General features: G+C 44.8%; 1 protein-coding gene across 3 annotated transcripts in view; it reads left to right on the top strand.

Moving 5' to 3' along the window:
* Positions 1 to 17360, top strand: part of GBE1 (1,4-alpha-glucan branching enzyme 1) — a 1374432-nt gene that overhangs the window by 768367 nt on the left and 588705 nt on the right. For all 3 annotated transcript variants that reach the window (XM_069636445.1, XM_069636447.1, XM_069636446.1), the window contains exon 9: positions 8601 to 8728. In XM_069636445.1, coding sequence (XP_069492546.1) covers positions 8601 to 8728 — 128 coding nt within the window. The remainder of the gene's footprint in view (positions 1 to 8600; positions 8729 to 17360) is intronic.

The following is a 17360-nucleotide window of genomic DNA, read 5'->3' as shown; positions in this document are numbered from 1 at the left end:
CTTGGGGGCTGTTACTGTAACCTTTACAGTCCTCTGCTCCTTGCACTTACCCAGAGCTGTGCTGTCCTGACTGCTCCACCGCACCTCTCCCTTGCGCTTGTCCATCTCACTTTCCCTGATTTTTTGCATTGTTGCACTTGCACAAACTGAATGATACAAAGCCTAGTAAGATTGTTTGTCTTCCCTCCCTTGTCTTGTCGCACCTTGAAACACTTGTGTATAGGCGCGTTATAAATGAGATATCAATATCATATATAAACTATAAAAGATGTTTTTATGATATGTACAGGTGCATTATAAATGCCATAAGTGTTTCAAGGTGCGACGAGGCAAGGGAGGGGGAACAAAGGGAAGAGGGACAGCGATCTTACTAGGCCAGGTGACATTGAGAACGCGCAAGTGCAGGGTAGAGGTGTGGGGAACAGTGTGAGGAGTACATGGGGTAAAACCATTAAAGAAGTGCGGCCAGCTGGTGGCAAGTGCAAGGGTAAGTGCAGACAGGTTTCCAAAGTGCAGGTAGGGGGACTGTAGGGTTACGGATACAGACCCCAGTGCAAGGGTTGCCAGGGGGGGCAGTGCAGTTAGTTTCATCCCGGAATTCAGCAGGGGAGAGGAAGAGAGAAGGCAAAAGCAAAGAGGAAAGTCTTGAGGTGCTTCCAGAACCAGAGATGGTTCTCAAGTTTCAGAGTGGCAGAGAGGCTGTTCCAGAGGGAGGCCCCAGCCGAAGAAAGATATCTACCACCAACTTGTTGCTTGGAGAAGCGTCTGTCCCTGAGGGAGTTGGAGGCGGAAGGAACGAAGAGCTCGAGTAGGAAGAGATTTACGAAGAGAGTTGGTCTTGTGGCCCCAGGCCCCAAAGGCCTTGGTGACAATGGAGAGGGTCTTGAACTTCATCCTCGCAGTCACTGGGAGCCAGTGCAGAGATCTCAGTGCTGGAGAGATACAATCCCTGGCCTTGAGGCCAAGGACAAGTCTTGCAGTCCTATTCTGGATGAGTTGCAGAGGGTGGAGAGTAGAAGCAGTCGGGTTTAGAGAGAGGCTTTTGCAGTAGTCCAGCCCAGAGAGAACCAGAGCTCTGGAGACATTGTCCCTCTGGGGGAAGGAAAGGAGAGGAGAGGATAGGAAGAATACCTCTGAGGAGGTGCAGTTCGTAGTGTGACTTCTTAGAGACGTCGGAGATGTGAGGAGAAAAGGAGAGTGTGTAGTCAAAGATGACCCCTAGGTTCTTAGCCTCAAAGGTATGAGCAGAAAGAGAGGGCCAAGGGAGGCCGACCAGAGAGTGACAGGAAAGGAGGGAGCAGGTGTGCTGATGATCTGTCTTACTGGAGATCGTTGGTGGCACACCACTGCTGGATAGCAGACCGAGATGAGAGAAGAGGTGGCAGAAGGGAGCCTGAAAACGAGTTGAGTCATCTGAATAGCACTGAAAGTTGGGGCACAGAGCATCAATGCGGTGGGTAAGAGGTGCAGGTATTGGTTGAAAAGCCAGGGAGAGAGGTTAGACGCCTGGGGAAAGAGAGATCGAGAGAGAGAGATCGAGAGGGATTGAGCTCGAGAGAGGAAATTAGGAGTTTGCTCCATAAAGGCCCAAAACTATGTTTTGTTTTTAAGTTAATCCAAAAGTCATCAGTTCCAGTGTCTGACTGATCATTGAGTACATTCTCAGAAACCGATGCCTCCGCAGGCTCTGACCCCTCAACTTTGAGTGCATTTGGCATCATGAGAAATGGGTCTGTCCCATTAAGCTGCCTACTAAAATGGTGCTTTATTCAAAACAGCATATAGTCTATTGATTTAAGCCACACAAACATGAAATGCAGCTTAAAATCAGTAGAACAAAAGATGTGTTAAATGGCTATTGGAAATATATTCTCAATTGTAACTTGAGTCATGTTGATGATCTGAATACCAGATACCGAGCTAGATTCAGCAGATAAACATATGTGAAGAGGCCGAAATATGAATGTCTATGGATTTAGAATATTCTTAAGAATCTAAATGTATTACTATCATCAATGGCACACGTTAATGTGGATAATTATTCAACAAATTAATATTCCAGTTCAATAGTCTTTTTCACTTGGAAAGCAGCCGCTAGTTTGTAGCTAACACAGCCCCTCATGACACATCAAAATGTAATGGGCCCGTGGAAGCAATGCATAGAACATGAAGGGAACCTATCACAGGCTGTATTTAAATGATGCTGCATTGGCAGAGTTTGCTCAGTATTTAGACCCAAACTTCTAGCAAAAGGGGAACATTTTTGGATTAAATGAGAAACAAGACCATCTTCCCAACAGGAAAGTAGCAGATTTGGACGGCAACTGGATGGAACTGAAGGGGAAACTCCTTACAAGAGCACTGGCCGACGTTGGACTGGATGCATAGGCCTTGCCAAGGCAGGACCAGAGTACAGGAGAGGGCTTTTGAAGTAGTTTCACAGGCTGGAAGGAAGATGATACCTGGCAAAGATGCCCGAGGCCTGTCTGTGCCCTTACCTGCCTTTTTGTCTTTGAAAGACAAAGCGAGTACCATGCCCAGAGATTCTTTAGAGAAGTGTCCCAAGAATTAAGTAATTGCCAGATATCATTGAAAAGTGTTTTAGGAACCTTTTTCAAGGGTGTTGGCACTGAAAGGGAGAACAAAGTTAATGGTGCATCTTCTGAGTTATTTGTAATTAAAATTGAAACTCTAGGTAGCACCATCATAGTTGAGCGGTTTCCTCGTAGCCTTAGACATCCATATTGAAATGTGGAATGGGAAGTATCTTAGATTGGGATTTGCCGTAGTCCATAAAGTAATTAAAATATGTTCCTTAATGAACCTATTGAACAGGTGTTGGGATAGTGAACCTGAATAGTGAAAGAGTTAGCGTCTGGCATCTCAGCAGTTCAAAAAGACCAACAGAATTGCTGATGAATGCAAGCCTTTGCAATTATTTACATATCAAACATTACATTGGATGTCATAGTATTGACGCCCAATACAGGAACCAATAGTTACAGATCATGTTCGTCCTTCTTGATTAGACTGTCCAAGAATTGGTGAACTATGTTAGAGCAACATATTTCTCTAAACCAAACACGTGTAAATGGTTTAAGACAAAAACAGTCAATAGTTTTCTATACAGCTTTATTCTGAAAACTGCTTCACCATTTGATTTCGGGGAGGTGGGTTTCAGGTAGAAATAATTGCATACAGTTGATCGTTGGTTTCATAAAAGGTAAACCAAACCAGGTCTATAAAGTTAAATATTTGAGCCTATGGCTAGAATAGTCATTTGTATTGATATGATATGATAGTTTATTTATATAGCGCCTAAACACAATGTGTTTCAAAGCGCTTCAAGGCAAGGGAGGGAACAAGGGAAAATACAATGACATTCTTACAGGCCATGAACAGTAAGGATTTGAAATGAACCATCATACTCGACCTGACGACATTTCAGATGGTGCAAGAGCGAAGACATAGATAAGGAAGGGAGGGGGAGAGTTGGAAGGAAATGGAAACAGACAGGTGACTACCGTACTAGGCCTGACGACATTTCTGATAGTCCTGGAGGGGGGGTGGGGAGGAAAAAACAGTAATGGGAGGGTGGAGGAAACAGACGAGGTTGCTATCATATTAGGTCCAGGGACAATTCTGATAGAGTAAGTGCATAGAAGAAAGTAAGGGGAGGAGATAGGAAAAGGGAGAAGGGAAAGGAGGAGAGAACAGAGTAAGCAGTCCAAAAGAGTGGAGAAGCAAGAGTGGAGAGCGGATACAATTGCAGAAGTCAGTAGTAACACAAAATGTTGCAAGCCAGGATACAAGATGAAGATGGGAACAGCATGATTCCGGGCCACCATGAGTACAAGATGCAAAGGAAGTCCAGCATGAGAGTTGAGAAAGAGTGACACACCGTGAATGAATGAAGTCCATAAAAGTCAAATCCAGCATTGGCCACAAGACGGTGATGGTGAAACCAGAATGTATGGGGACAGACTCCTTCAGAAGTAGGCTGGAAGAGGTTGAGGGGGAGCAGGGTAGAAGACTTGAGCAAAACAGGCAACACCGCTGTGCGAGAAGGGGGGGGCACAAGGGAACATCACAGGGGGACCAGAGGGGGTCGGTATGGCCTGTGGGGACAGAGGGGGTAACACATGTTGGTGCATGCTTACCTGCTGTCTGAGCGGGGGGGTCGGGCCCTGCGTCCTCCTGGTCCGAACAGGTCCAAACAGGAATTGCCCTTTTCTTCGTCTGCCCTTCACTGCAGACGCCCGGGTGAGAGACGCCCTTGATCTAATAGTTAAGAGCAGGAAGGAAGAGGCAGGGCTAAGAAGGTGGGTGGTGCTTAGGCCAGGTGACCTAGATCCACTTGCACATGCTCCCCATCCGCCTATCTATCTGGTTATTCTATCTATGTATATATGTCATTGTGATCATAAAAATCAAGTACGATCTAGTATTTGAAATGAAAATGTTAGTAAAACCAAAATAGGCAGTCTACAATGTGTTCCTTCTCATTGCAGTCTGACATTTTTTCTAGTGTTTTTAGATAGTCCCCTCATTTATGCTCCATCTAATGCCAAAAACATTGACAAGTCTGCCTTGATGTTGATGCTAGCAGAAGACTAAGGAGAACCTGGCTCTGAATCATGCATCAGTGTTTATCAAGCCTTACTCATGAAGATTAACAGGGCTATTCAATAATATATATTGTGCTACTTTATATGTTGACATCAGTGGGAAAGGAATGCACATTCTGAAAAGCCATTTTCCTTACAAGGGGGACAAGACTGGTATTGGAGTAGGAAAAAGTTAACTGCATTTAGAGTTTTACTAGTTTTTGTTAATTAACATATTGAGCTTAGCGTAGAGCAAGGAGCTGTGTGACAGTAAAAACAGATTGAAAAGCTGCATCAACATTCTACAATCCATTAAAGTGGATTGCACAAACATCTAACATTGATGGTGGTTAAACTACTGAAAATCTGGGGGACCAAACATCATGCCCAGTGTTCGGTTTAGTCAACAACAATGAGGAGTGCTTGTTGTACAGCTTGCAAAACTCTCTACTGGTTAATGCTCAACATAAACTGTCAGGACACCATGACAAAATGAGGTGAATCGGGATTATCAGGGCAGTGTTAATGAGCAAGATGGGTGCACAAGCTTATGTCAATTGTTTATTCAGTTTGCTCAATGACTTTCTTTTACAAATGGTGCTGAGGCTGTTCTATGCCTGTTAAGTAGTTTGCAACTTGGTTATCTGCATGTGGGAAGGAATTGGTTCTGGGTATAGGACCCAGAATTGTACTGTACAGGTGGTGATGTTCAATGTCATGAACTAAACCTGGTCTAAAGCGAACTAGGTGGAAAGCATTGTATATTTTGTTGGGGCTGGGGGGTGGGGGGGAGGTTCAGGATTAAGAGTCTGGATGGGTCTTGTTAGGAAGGCATTGTATCAAAGTGAGACAGACACAAGTGACCACAGTTCAAGGGTATTTGTTGAACTTTATCAAGGGTGTGATAAACGCCTATCTAAACCTAAATCTAAGATGGGAGCAGGTTACCGTCATCAAATAATAATGTAGTCCTACTGGAGTCTTGTCAAAATAAAAAGGGCCTATATTATATGATTTATAACACGCTTAATACTCAGACGTTTCTAAGCGCAGACCCGGGGATCGAACCTGTGTTGCTCCGTGTCGTCTTGCTTCAAAGGCAAGCCCATTGCCCCTGAGCTATCCGCCCGAGAAAAAACCTATTACCAATCCTTACCGCTAAGTTACAAATAGTGTGGGGTAATGTTCATGAAAAAGAAAATGTAAAATAAAAGAAGTCGGGATGTTCAGGCTGTTGGCCTCCCTTCCCCACATTTTTAGCACAGGACAAGGCGGTTCACTGAAGCATAGCACACTCTTGGGATTCTTTGGCATGAGGACACAGTACCATTACACCATCAGGGCCTACGCCCAAGTCCCTCGTTATCAAAAGTGTTTTGCTTCTGAGGGCCTGATGAATCAAAGTTCCTTTCAAAGTATTCAAGTAGGGCAATTCACTCTTCACCCTGGATCCCCCTCAGCCATGTTCAGATCTCCTTTTCACAATTAGTCTCCCTCAGCCGTGCTCGACCAATTACAGTTCGTATTGGCTATCAAAGACTCTCGAATGTGCACAGGGTTTGGATTGACCCGTTGCAGGACCACTTCGATGTTACAATTCACTAATTCGCACAAGCTTAGTTGGATACCTAACAGAGACATTAGAATTAGCACCCACGTGGCACCGGACAACGCTATATATGATACCTATTTTGGTTTCATAAAGTTCAATCACATACAAGTGATCTTTCCTCATACAATGTTGCCGCTTGCAACCTTGATAGAAACACAGTCCGGTCTGCCATCAGTCTCTCCAATTTACTGGCTGTGCTGACTTCACTGGCGCTGCTTTGTCCGTGCAAAGGATAGTACCACGGAAGCAATAGTTTCTCCCCACCTTGGCTATCAATGCAGGAGGGACCTGTGTACCTTTGACACACAATGCACCGTTCAGCTGTAATTCCCGGTCTTCTGTTTCTTTTCCTTGAGGTCGCTTGAAGGTCGCGTTTCTTCTCCGAAAATGTCAAGGGTAGTTCCCTCCTTGCAACCCTCTGGTCTTGCTGCCTTTCTCCTCGGTTTAAAGTGCCATCTCGGAATTGCTGCTTCCTCGTGTGTTTTGACTTGTTCAGAGTACTTTCGTGCTCCAGCCTTTTATCCGTGTGGGGAAGTCTGAAGGAAGTCAGGTGTGTGTAATTATCAGGAATTGCCTGACTCTGCCTGACCCTTGTGTTGGGACATGTCTGGTATACGGCTCGGTGTTGGTCTGTTTCTCTCACAGTGAGCTGTCCGTGAAACAATCGTGTCAGTAAAAGGGGGGCGTGGGTTTGAGTTCCTAGGTATCCTACCTGGTAGGATGGGGAAAATGTGTTACAAGGAAGGGGATGCTGCGTCTCGCCCTCCGGTGTCCCACGTCCACTCCCCGAGGACCCCTCTTCAAGGTGATCCTTCCCCACTGGTCCACCCCCCGGAACTGGATCCAAAAGCGATGGCCCTGTCCTCTCCATCTGGATGACCGATCCCCCGGCACTAGCAGGTGAGACACCTTCAGATTTCTCAGTCTTGACATTTGCCTAATTGCCATAGATTATTTAGGAGCTCTAGCTACGGCTAAATGAGGGTTCGGTAGCAGTATTTCTTGTCTCGCTTCATGTATTTTGTCTGAAAATTTTTATTTGAATTCTAAGCATTTCTCAGTACATAGAAGAATCATTGCAGTTATAAGCACACCCTTCAGAATAAGGGAGTTGCTTTGAACCATTTGTCACAGCTGTGTTTTCCTCAGAGTTTGAGACCATGGCTCTGCTGGTTGTTTGTATTTTATGCAATAGTTGGCTGACGGTGTGCTTGGTACGTCTTATCTTGATTTAAGAGCTACTTTCTTTTAATAACACATTGGCCTCTTTATTTTTATTGGAAAACATTGAACAAGTTATTAATTTTTCTGTCTTTCATGTAAATGATACCAGTTAATTCATCGTGTTTTCATTGCGGTTGACAATGTGATTATGCTTTTGTAGTTGTTTTCTTCCACTGTAGTTAGGTGTGAGGTAACCGTTCACATTTGTCGATCTATAGTTCATTTATAAATCACATACATTTTACATACAGCTGGTCAAAACCTGTTGTAGAATCTACCTGTCGATGGCCAAAGCAGTCATGTGCGAAAGCTACAGCGTTTGGAGAGATTTCATTTTCTGTGTAAGTAAAGTTTATACATAAGAGAATTTTCACTAGTGGAGGATTAGAAAGGTGCCCAGTGGTTTGGACCATTTGAGTTCTGTTGCACTGCATACCTTGTTTTCTTTCTGGGGTGATGACTAACGTTAAATCTTACTGATTGTAGATCTAGTTTTTACTTGTGCGGTCAGGTATTTAAAGGTGGAAGGCACTAGGAAGGAGATTTTATAATCGAGTGGGTATCTATCATCAGGACAAATCAATTTCCTGTATAGTCCGAGTCATGGAATGGCCAAAAAGTGAGAACAAATGGCAGCCCATGAACCATGATGGTTTGGAGTGTTTGTCTAAAGCGTTTTTCCCATTAGATATGTCAAATTATGGTTGGTCTGATGTATGTTGACTGTCGGTTTGATGTATTTGGCGATGACCAGTCTACAGTTTTGGAGGAGGCATTAGATGTGTGGCTTGGTACTTCTTTAGAAGATCTTCCCATCCAGATTAACCTTTATTCAATGACCTTCACCCAGCAGATAGTTTATCAAACATATTGTTTTTCATATAAGCCTTCTATGTAACCAAGTGTTCTTAGTCTGCCTTAACCTTCAAGATTGCAGAGCTTTCCTGCAGTCCCCATCTGAACCTTACCAAAGGTTTTTTGTTTTTATTGTTGCAACCAAGGAACATGCTCACTTGGGGTGTGTGAAATGTATATTTCATGTTGTGGTCACATTGATATCCACCTAGTAGGTAATCAAACTTATCTTCCTGATTTAGAGAAAAATATACTGTATTTATGTACCAACTCTTGAATATATATATATTTTATTTTTTTAGGTACAGGATTTTCAGGCGGTTATAGTGAATATTTTGGTCTACAAGTTGATGAAGATTCCTTGGTTTATCTAATGCTGGCAAATCATATGACCCACACATTCTACCCAGACTGCATTACAGTAGCGGAGGTAATAGAATTAGCTTTTCTATAAAAATGTTTGCAAGGATTGCTAATATTTACTAACAGAAATAAGTAATGTTGTACTGTTTATCTTTACTTGATTCCAAATGATGTGCAATAATAAAAACATTGATAGGCCTATATGACAAGTCCTTGGATCTCGTCCCTTCTTCCATAGTGGGGCTGGGGGGAGCGTCATGTGGGGCCAGGCCGGTGCGGCCACAGTACAATAGTCCCCCCTTCTGTGGTGCACAGTGGGAGGATCACATGGGTGGGGAAAACCCCTATGGGATGAGGGACGATGATCCAGGGAGAACGTGGTATGTAAATACCCAATTATCCACTCCTTTACCCTCTTACCCTATTCAGGGCAACCCAATACCTCCTTCCGCTATGTATTTTAAAATAGAAAATACCAATTCCTTACCTTACACAACAGAGAATACTGACTACACATGTGAATACTGTGACTGGGAAACAGACGAAGAGGCGCAGAGTAATACAGAATACCACGCAAGTCTTAACAGCGCAGTCTAGTCAATTTGGACAATCTGAATTGCATCGGAGTATTAAAACAGAGGAAGAACGGGGAGTGGCATTGAGCCCTCCCTGGAGGAGCCACGAGAGCAAGCCGAGACTCTAGAGAAGGAAGAGAGCTGACTGAGACACCAAGGCTGGGGGAAGCAGAGCGGGTCCTGAGCGGTAAGACTGTTTCACAAACCTGGGAGGTAAAACTCCTGACGTAGCAGACTGGAGATTGCAAAAGGGTAATGTGTTCCCAAGAAGATGTCCACTACAGAGCCACCGCAGAATGATAACGAAGACACCAGGGAAGACCCGAGACCAGCGGGCACCGGGAAAAAAGGTACGCTGTTTGTCGGGGAGGTGGTGTAGAACCTGGAAGGGTGAGCAAAATCCAGAAGACAGTGTCTGGGGCCCTGACGGAGGCAAGAGAACTTTAACGTATCCAAAACCGCCCTACGATACTTGGCAGGGGAGTATACCAAGTATTGCAGAGAACAAAAAGGCGAGTCTGGGATTTGCACCCATATTAGGATTAGATCATTGGACGGCTCCATAGTCAAAATACCTGGCAGGTTAGTGAACCAGGTTGACTGTGAGAGAATCTGGAACCGGGGAAGGGATGCATTCCCCCTGGGTCTTGCGAACATTATACCAAGCCAAAAGAAGTGAGGCAATGTCTTGGCACTTTGAAGAAGCTGAAGAGAAGCCAGGGGAAAGAAATCCTCCCCCCTGGTGTTTCTGAACAGTATACCAAGCCAAGAGAAGGGTGACAAACCCTTGGGACTTAGAAGCTGAAGAGAAATCGGGGGAAGGGTGTCATTTCCCCTTGTGTCTCTGAACATTTTGGAAAGCCAAGAGAAGAGATATATTCTATTGACCTTGTAAGGACCCGGCACACCTTTTGGCGCAAGGTTGCACATCCTTTGAAAATTTGTTTTTGCACCATTTGAACTTTGTTTTACGAGCTGGAAAGGAACTTTTAAAACCCACATCCAGAAGAAAGAAATTATTTTAGGCAAAAGAAGATCACCTTGCCCCTTTGTTGAAGTTCTTAGTGGAAGAACTGGAAATAGATTTGACATGACGGTGGATGTTTTCTTTGGACATCCTGACAGACTCCTTAGATTATGCTTTGAGGCAGGGAAACCCCTCTGATTATTAGGGGAGGTTAGTTAGGTTTTCCCCAACCATCCTTTCGTTAATAACGTTTTCAATCTCCTACATCTACACTCTTACACCACTTTACACCATGTACAGTACAAGAAAAACACAAAAATAACATTGAAGACCATAGAATACATCATATACATTTCCTTCTGTGTTTCAAATGATTGTACTGTCTTCGAATAGGCCTACGAATAATGGAACTTGCATGGACACCCGTCAGCTGCCATAATTCGTTTTGGGATAAACCTGCACTAGTGTTTTGTTTAGATTCTCAGTCTGTAGTTTTAAGGTAATTCATTCTAGCTGTCGAAGCCCTGTTCAGCTAAATTGCTACTCCAAAAATATGTTTCTGACCGACAGACATAACGGGTCCCTAGCGGAACAAAATGCCTGCGCCTGTAGTAGCCACCTAGGCCAATTTGTCTATATTCTATTATACACGGGCCAAAGGAATACAAAATGTGCCACATTTTCTTGAATGTTTGCACAGTATAGACACGTAGAGCTACTTTCTCTTTCTTGCTGTTATTGTGTCTTAATATTCATAAGTGGAGATAAGTGTAGAGGATTTTAACAAATGTCAGTATTGTCCAAATATATCCCAAACACAAACGTTTTGAGCATGAGGATAGGCTTGCTTACCTACAGACCAGGATGCCGTTGCCTAGAAATCAATCCTTATAGGAATTACTGCGCATGTTTTAATATGGTCATCAAGCTATGTGGGATCTGACCACAAATGGTGTAATCCCAATCTATGTAAAATTGTTTTCAGAACGTTCAACCGTTGGAGCATAGCTGCCCCCAGTCAGCAAGAAAATGCATCTTTACACACAACTAGCTCTGGAGAGTTTCAGAGCTTTGCCTAGTAATAATGCTTCAAGTTTGGTAAAACTAAACTTCGCTCTGGCCCTTAACTTGGGCGGCGGGACGTTACCGACAGGTTTGGTGTGCTGCACAGTATATCTATTGCTGCATTATAATTCAGAATGTATTCAACCAGATGCCAAGCAAGGGTGGGTTCTCCTCCAATAAAACTGCAATAGCGAGCTTAGCAGGCAGAAGAATTGACATGCACTCTTCTCGTCGGAGCATACCAGATATATATTCCCTCTACTGACACCCCCAGCAACACCACTCCTGGTTTTCAGGGTAAATCCAAGCCCAACGCTCTACTGACTTATTCTATCACTCATTTGCAAGACTCAACAAGAGCTAGGCAATCCCACCAGATTTGTAAAAGGGTGCCAACTCATCCACGCCGCCCTCAATTCTGTTGTGATTATTTAGTATTCATTGAAGAACTTGGACGAGTTGAGATACCATGTGCGCATTAGCATTTATGCAATTTCTTCAGAAGCCATTCTGATCAAAGATATCTATACACTCCGTTTTTTCTCCCATGAGGCGTGTATGGCAGTACAGCATGCCATTGTTTTTAAAGAATAAATATTTATGGCTAAACACTTGGCTGTTAAATATCTTGAAACAAACTAAGCTGTTGGTATAGGCCAGATGGAGTTTCGGAGACTAGTGCTGCATAATCTGCGAATAAAACAATCCCTAGCTGTTTATTGTCGACTTGGCCCTGCAGCCTCTAGGCCTGCCAGGTTCATTAATAAAGCGAAAAGTGGGGGAATATGGAAATGTTTGTACACTGTGTTCCACTGGACAACACAGTAGTGTGTTCTCAGGAAGGCCTTGAATGGGCAACGGCAGAGTGCATGGAATTGCCAGGTTTTCCAGAGTCCTCCAGAATTGCTGCTGTGATACTCTGTCAAATGCAGTTTTAAGGTTGTCAAAGACCATCTACAGTGCCTTTTCATTAATAAGAACAGCCTAAAGACCATATTAATGCAACTCCTGAACTCTGCTTGAAGAGGTGATAACCAATAATATCACAGCATGATTCCGGTCATTAACCAACACGTAATTTAAGATTTCCCCTTCAAAGTACTTTGAAATGCAAGAGTTTGTTCCACACATTTTTTACACCAGTACCTGGTTCCTGTTCTGAGTGGATCTGCAGTTCCTCAGATGCAGCATGTATTTTAATGAAATATTGCTAGTAATGTGCAGACGTCAAATATATTGTGGTACAACATTTGCTTTCATCCAATGCTAGCCGGTCTCCAAAGACTTGCAGCATTATTTCTGTGATAGTCACTGTTGCATATCTGACCTGTGCACCCTTTTGCAAAATTAATACATTATCACTCAACATTTTTGGTTTTGGCGAATTTGTGTCACTTGTGCCACCACATTGCCAAACCCATTGTTACAGTGGGGAGAGAGAGGGAATGGGGGAATGAAATGGCCCACTCGCTAAAATCTTTTTCTGAACTCCTCTACTGTGCTACCCAGTGAAGAGCCCCCCCTAACAAGATTTACTCATCAGCAGCTTTTTTAAAAGGAAATCGGCTTGGCCCGGCATTTCCCAGATGCCTAGTGATTTGACTTGTTGGGCTATTTTGGGCAATTTCAGACACGTGGGCCATCTTTGGGCTACTTTCAGAAGCAAACTTTTTTTTCTGTTCTTCACGAACAAAGTTGTGTTTTAATTCATAGGTTGTTAACCGCAATATTTTTTAGGTACTTTCCTTCTTTACTGTAAAAACTGAAGATTGTTAATTTGGCGAATAACGAGGTTGGTAACCGTCTCTTATTACATCAGTTGGTTATGGACATTTCTTTTGTTTTTTACTTCATTACATGCACGGTGCCCTGATGGCTGTGTTCTGCATCTGATTCTCTTTGTTTAGTCACACAGCATATTGTCTAGATCATGTGATCACTCAGTTACGTTTCTCACGGCGGGATATGACACATACTTTATTTAAGCAATAAGCCCTGAGCTAGGGGGCACTACCACCTCAGGTAATGCCCGGGGCCCATAGTTATGATATGGCATTTATAACGATATGATATGGCATTTATAATGCGCCCATACACAAGTGTAGCTATACTTCGTAGTTACAGGCCTGAGCAAAGCAAGGAACTTAACAAAGGCCCGGGGCATTACCCGATGGAGTAATGCTGCCCAAATGAGGGCTGATTGCTATTAGTAGCCTGGGTCGCTGTACCCGGGGACTAAAAGCTACTTTTTTCAGTTGCGAGACGCTCGGGCGTTTTGCAACTGAAAAAGTGTAAAAATAATTCCACCAAGGAAGGTAAAACGAAGTTAGTTTTCCCTTTCCATGGCGGCCATTGAAACTAGTTACAAAAAAAGTAAACATTTTCTACACGTAGTCCCTTCCTTTCCATGGCAGCGTGTCCCAGAGCGAGAGCGGACGCGCTGGGGACCGAAGTTCTCTCTCATTCATTCTGATGGGTCACACTTAGGCAACCAATCGCTCAGAAGGGCATTCAGCAGTCTGCCAGCCAATCCGGCATACAGTGCATTCAGTCCATTCTCCTCCCTCTCAGACTCTCACAACAAGGAATGTGTATTGGGACAAGTACCCAGCCATTCAACACTACACACTGCATTCATACCAGTTTCAGGCAGGGCTGTCTGTCATTGTGTTTCATACCAGAAACCAGACATCTACAACAAGAAGTGCATATTGGTCACATACTCCATTCACCCAGGTCCCACCCACAGGGTGTACCCACAACATAGTGTCACTGGGAAGGCTCAAGCCAGACTGGCCTGGACCTCACCACAATACCATATATGGAACTTCCACCAGCCAATCAAGGGGAAGGGACAGAGTCGGGGCTTCCCAGGTCTTTGGGAAAACAAGGTAACAGGAAATAGAAACCAAGAGGCCACAGGGGCCATTTTGTTTCCTATCAGGAATTCACTGATTCCAATGGCAGGGCCTGGGTATCCCCAAAATGGAGGATACTCTGAGCACCTGTCCAATTCAGCATGGAGCTGCCACCAGCCCATACCCTGCTCTGTGGGCCACACACAGGTGCCCAAAAACATACACTAGAGGCACAGGGTTGTACCCCCAGCCATTGGTGCCATAAGGGCATCCAATGAGTCTGTACACCAAACCAAAAATAGGAAAGCTGCACTGCCAGGAGTCCCACATGGACTCCTGGACAGTAAACAATACAGAACACAAATGAAAAAGCACTACAGGACAAGGACAGGGAGGCCCTGTCCCTCCAATGCATTTCCAGAATCACGGCGGCCTCCAGCCCCGAGTATCAGAGCGGTGGGATTACCATGTGGTAATACCCCTGTTCTGAGCTTTCTCATTGGCTGAGGGGCAACCACGCCTCCCTCCCCTGCGCAACGTACTAATTATGAGTGATTACGTCTAGGCTCTAAATTGAATTTACTGGTCGGACTGATTACAGCGTTCAGCTATGCTGGTATAACTTTGGCTTTAGCATCACGTTTCAATAGTGTGTGTTCACACACGTGCATTTCTTTTTTGAGGTATTAGATTCATTTTCTTAACAATCCATCTATTTACTCCTTATAGATCTTTATATTTATGTATAGGCTTTCTCATCATACGAGGCTCTCGTGGTGTTTGGGGCATTACACATGATCTTTCTAGGTACCATGCCAGATAATTATTTTTGCTGAGTCTGCACATGGAAGTTTTTTAACCTAGAAACCAATTTGTACTTTAACCTATACTTGCACACATACTTGTTCTACCTTATTGGTTACAAAGTTTTAACTTCATTGCATTGAATGACCTGAGACTCTTTTTAATTGCTTGGCATATCGTTTGATCTTCCCAGATATTTTGATTAATTAACACTTGAGGTGAGTTACATGTATTCTTTCACATTTAGATGCTGGTTTGCATTTACATTCACCCAATTTGTTTTGGCACATTGACAATTAAGGCTTCATTTTTGGGACCTTCATTTATTTTGCATGACATTACAACAGAGAAATAAGCAAACATTATTTTGCGAAATACCATCACAACAGTATACCACATTAGGACTAGTACTGGTGTCGTGTGCATTGTGTAATTATGAGAGAGGGCCTTGTCAGATATATTTTGGGGTTATACCATCACTTTGTGGTATTTTTATTATGGTGGTATTTAGTGATAGCTTTTTGCAAAAATATATTGTAACTCGTTGGGATATTTTTACAGTGGTGAGACTAACTTCAGAATGTGGCCTAGTAACTGTTTGTTTTTACCAAGGGCACTCACCAAACAGGATACTGAACTGAGTACCCCCCCCCAGGACAATGGTTTATACTTCCTTGTGGAATCTTATGTACAATGCCACAAATATGCACTTTTGGCTGTTTCAAAATACATTGATCATTTCACAATCAAATAGTTGTACCCACATATGCCTAGCACTTCTGAAAACGCAATTCACAGAAAAACAATGCATCTTATGTTTTACCACATGTGGTAATGTGAATTACCGCCTGCGGTAAAACAGGCCTATAAAAGCAAAAATCTAATTTGTTTTTTCTTTTGTGGCTTTATAAAATGTTAAAATACAGAAAGTCGAACCAAGATGGCCGCCGGGGTGAGGAGTCGCAGCTAAACAGCGCTCCGCCCGGGCCGCCGAAAACAGCACGACCGAAGCCGTGACGGGCCGCCCCTCGGCCCCCCCCAGACTACCAAGCTGCCCCCCCATACACCCCCCCCCCCCCCCAGCGAGGAAACAGGCGCTGAGGACGGACGTGCGCCGCTGAGGAGCGAGGCGGCCGCCCCCTCCCCCATCAGGGCCGAAAGAACTTGTCCTGCAGCATCGGCCAGCGCGCGAGCGGGATCGGGGACGCCGCGGATCCCGAGGAACGGAGCCGCCCCGCGCTGCCCCCGAGGAGAGGGGAGAGCGGCGTCCAGCGAAGCGGCTGCGGCGCCGGGAGACAGCAGCGCGAGCAGGGCGGACCGCGGGTGAGGAGCCGCGGGGGCCGCCCTGCACGGAGCGCACAGGAAGTCACCGAAACTAAGGTGAGCAGGCCCGGGGGGGGCCAGAAGCGAAGCGCCAGCCCGTGCGCACATACCCCGAGGGGGGGGGACTCACAGGAAGGAGGGGAAAAAAAAAAAAAAACTCTCTCTGGCATCAACCATTTTCCCCCTGGGACACTGGGAGCCACCTCACAAGTACCCCAACAAGACAGGGGTGAAGAAAGGGGGGAACCCAGGGGGGTGAAGTACTCTCTCTGGCACCAACCATTTTCCCCCTGGGACACTAGGAGCCACCTCACAAGTACCCCAACAAGACAGGGGTGAAGAAAGGGGGGAACCCAGGAGGGTGAGGTACTCTCTCTGGCACCAACCATTTTCCCCCCTGGGACACTAGGAGCCATCTCACAAGTCCCCCAACAAGACAGGGGTGAAGAAAGGGAGGAACCCAGGAAGGTGAAGCACTCTCTTTGGCACCAACCATTTTCCCCCTGGGACAATAGGAGCCATCTCACAAGTCCCCCAACAAGACAGGGGTGAAGAAAGGGGGGAACCCAGGAAGGTGAAGCACAAGACCACAGGACCCACAACAATAAAGAACACCTTGGAGGGCAGGAAAGCGAGAAGCCCCCATCGAAGGGTCACAAGAGGGCGCAGGAACCATATAGACTATCAGACGGAGAGTCCTACCATGTCTAGAGCAAAAGGAAAGGGGAACCCCATCCAGCAAACTCCCCAAACAGCGAAACAAGGGGCCGACATTCTACAAATGTGGTCAACAGAGGGGACACCACAACCGAGAGGAAGAACCCAGGGAGACCCCATGGGAGAAGCAGAACCACTATCCCAACAACAGCAACCACTGACCAGGGAAGACATGCAAACCTGGTTCATGGACCTGCAGGAGAAATTCATGTCCACAGTTCAGGAACAATTCACATCCATGAAGAACGAAATGAAACAGGCGGTACAAGATATGAGATTGGACATAAACAACCTAGAAGAAAGAACAGATACTGTGGAAAAAACGGTGCAAAATCTTGAAGAAGACATGAGACAAACAAGTGAAACGCAAGAACACCTGGTGACACTTAC

The sequence above is a fragment of the Ambystoma mexicanum genome, chromosome 7p (genome assembly GCF_040938575.1).
Source record: "Ambystoma mexicanum isolate Mex_15411 chromosome 7p, UKY_AmexF1_1, whole genome shotgun sequence".
NCBI classification, from domain to species: domain Eukaryota; kingdom Metazoa; phylum Chordata; class Amphibia; order Caudata; family Ambystomatidae; genus Ambystoma; species Ambystoma mexicanum.
The sequence above is the reverse complement of the archived record's forward strand: the minus strand, read 5'-3'. Positions and strand labels throughout refer to the sequence as shown.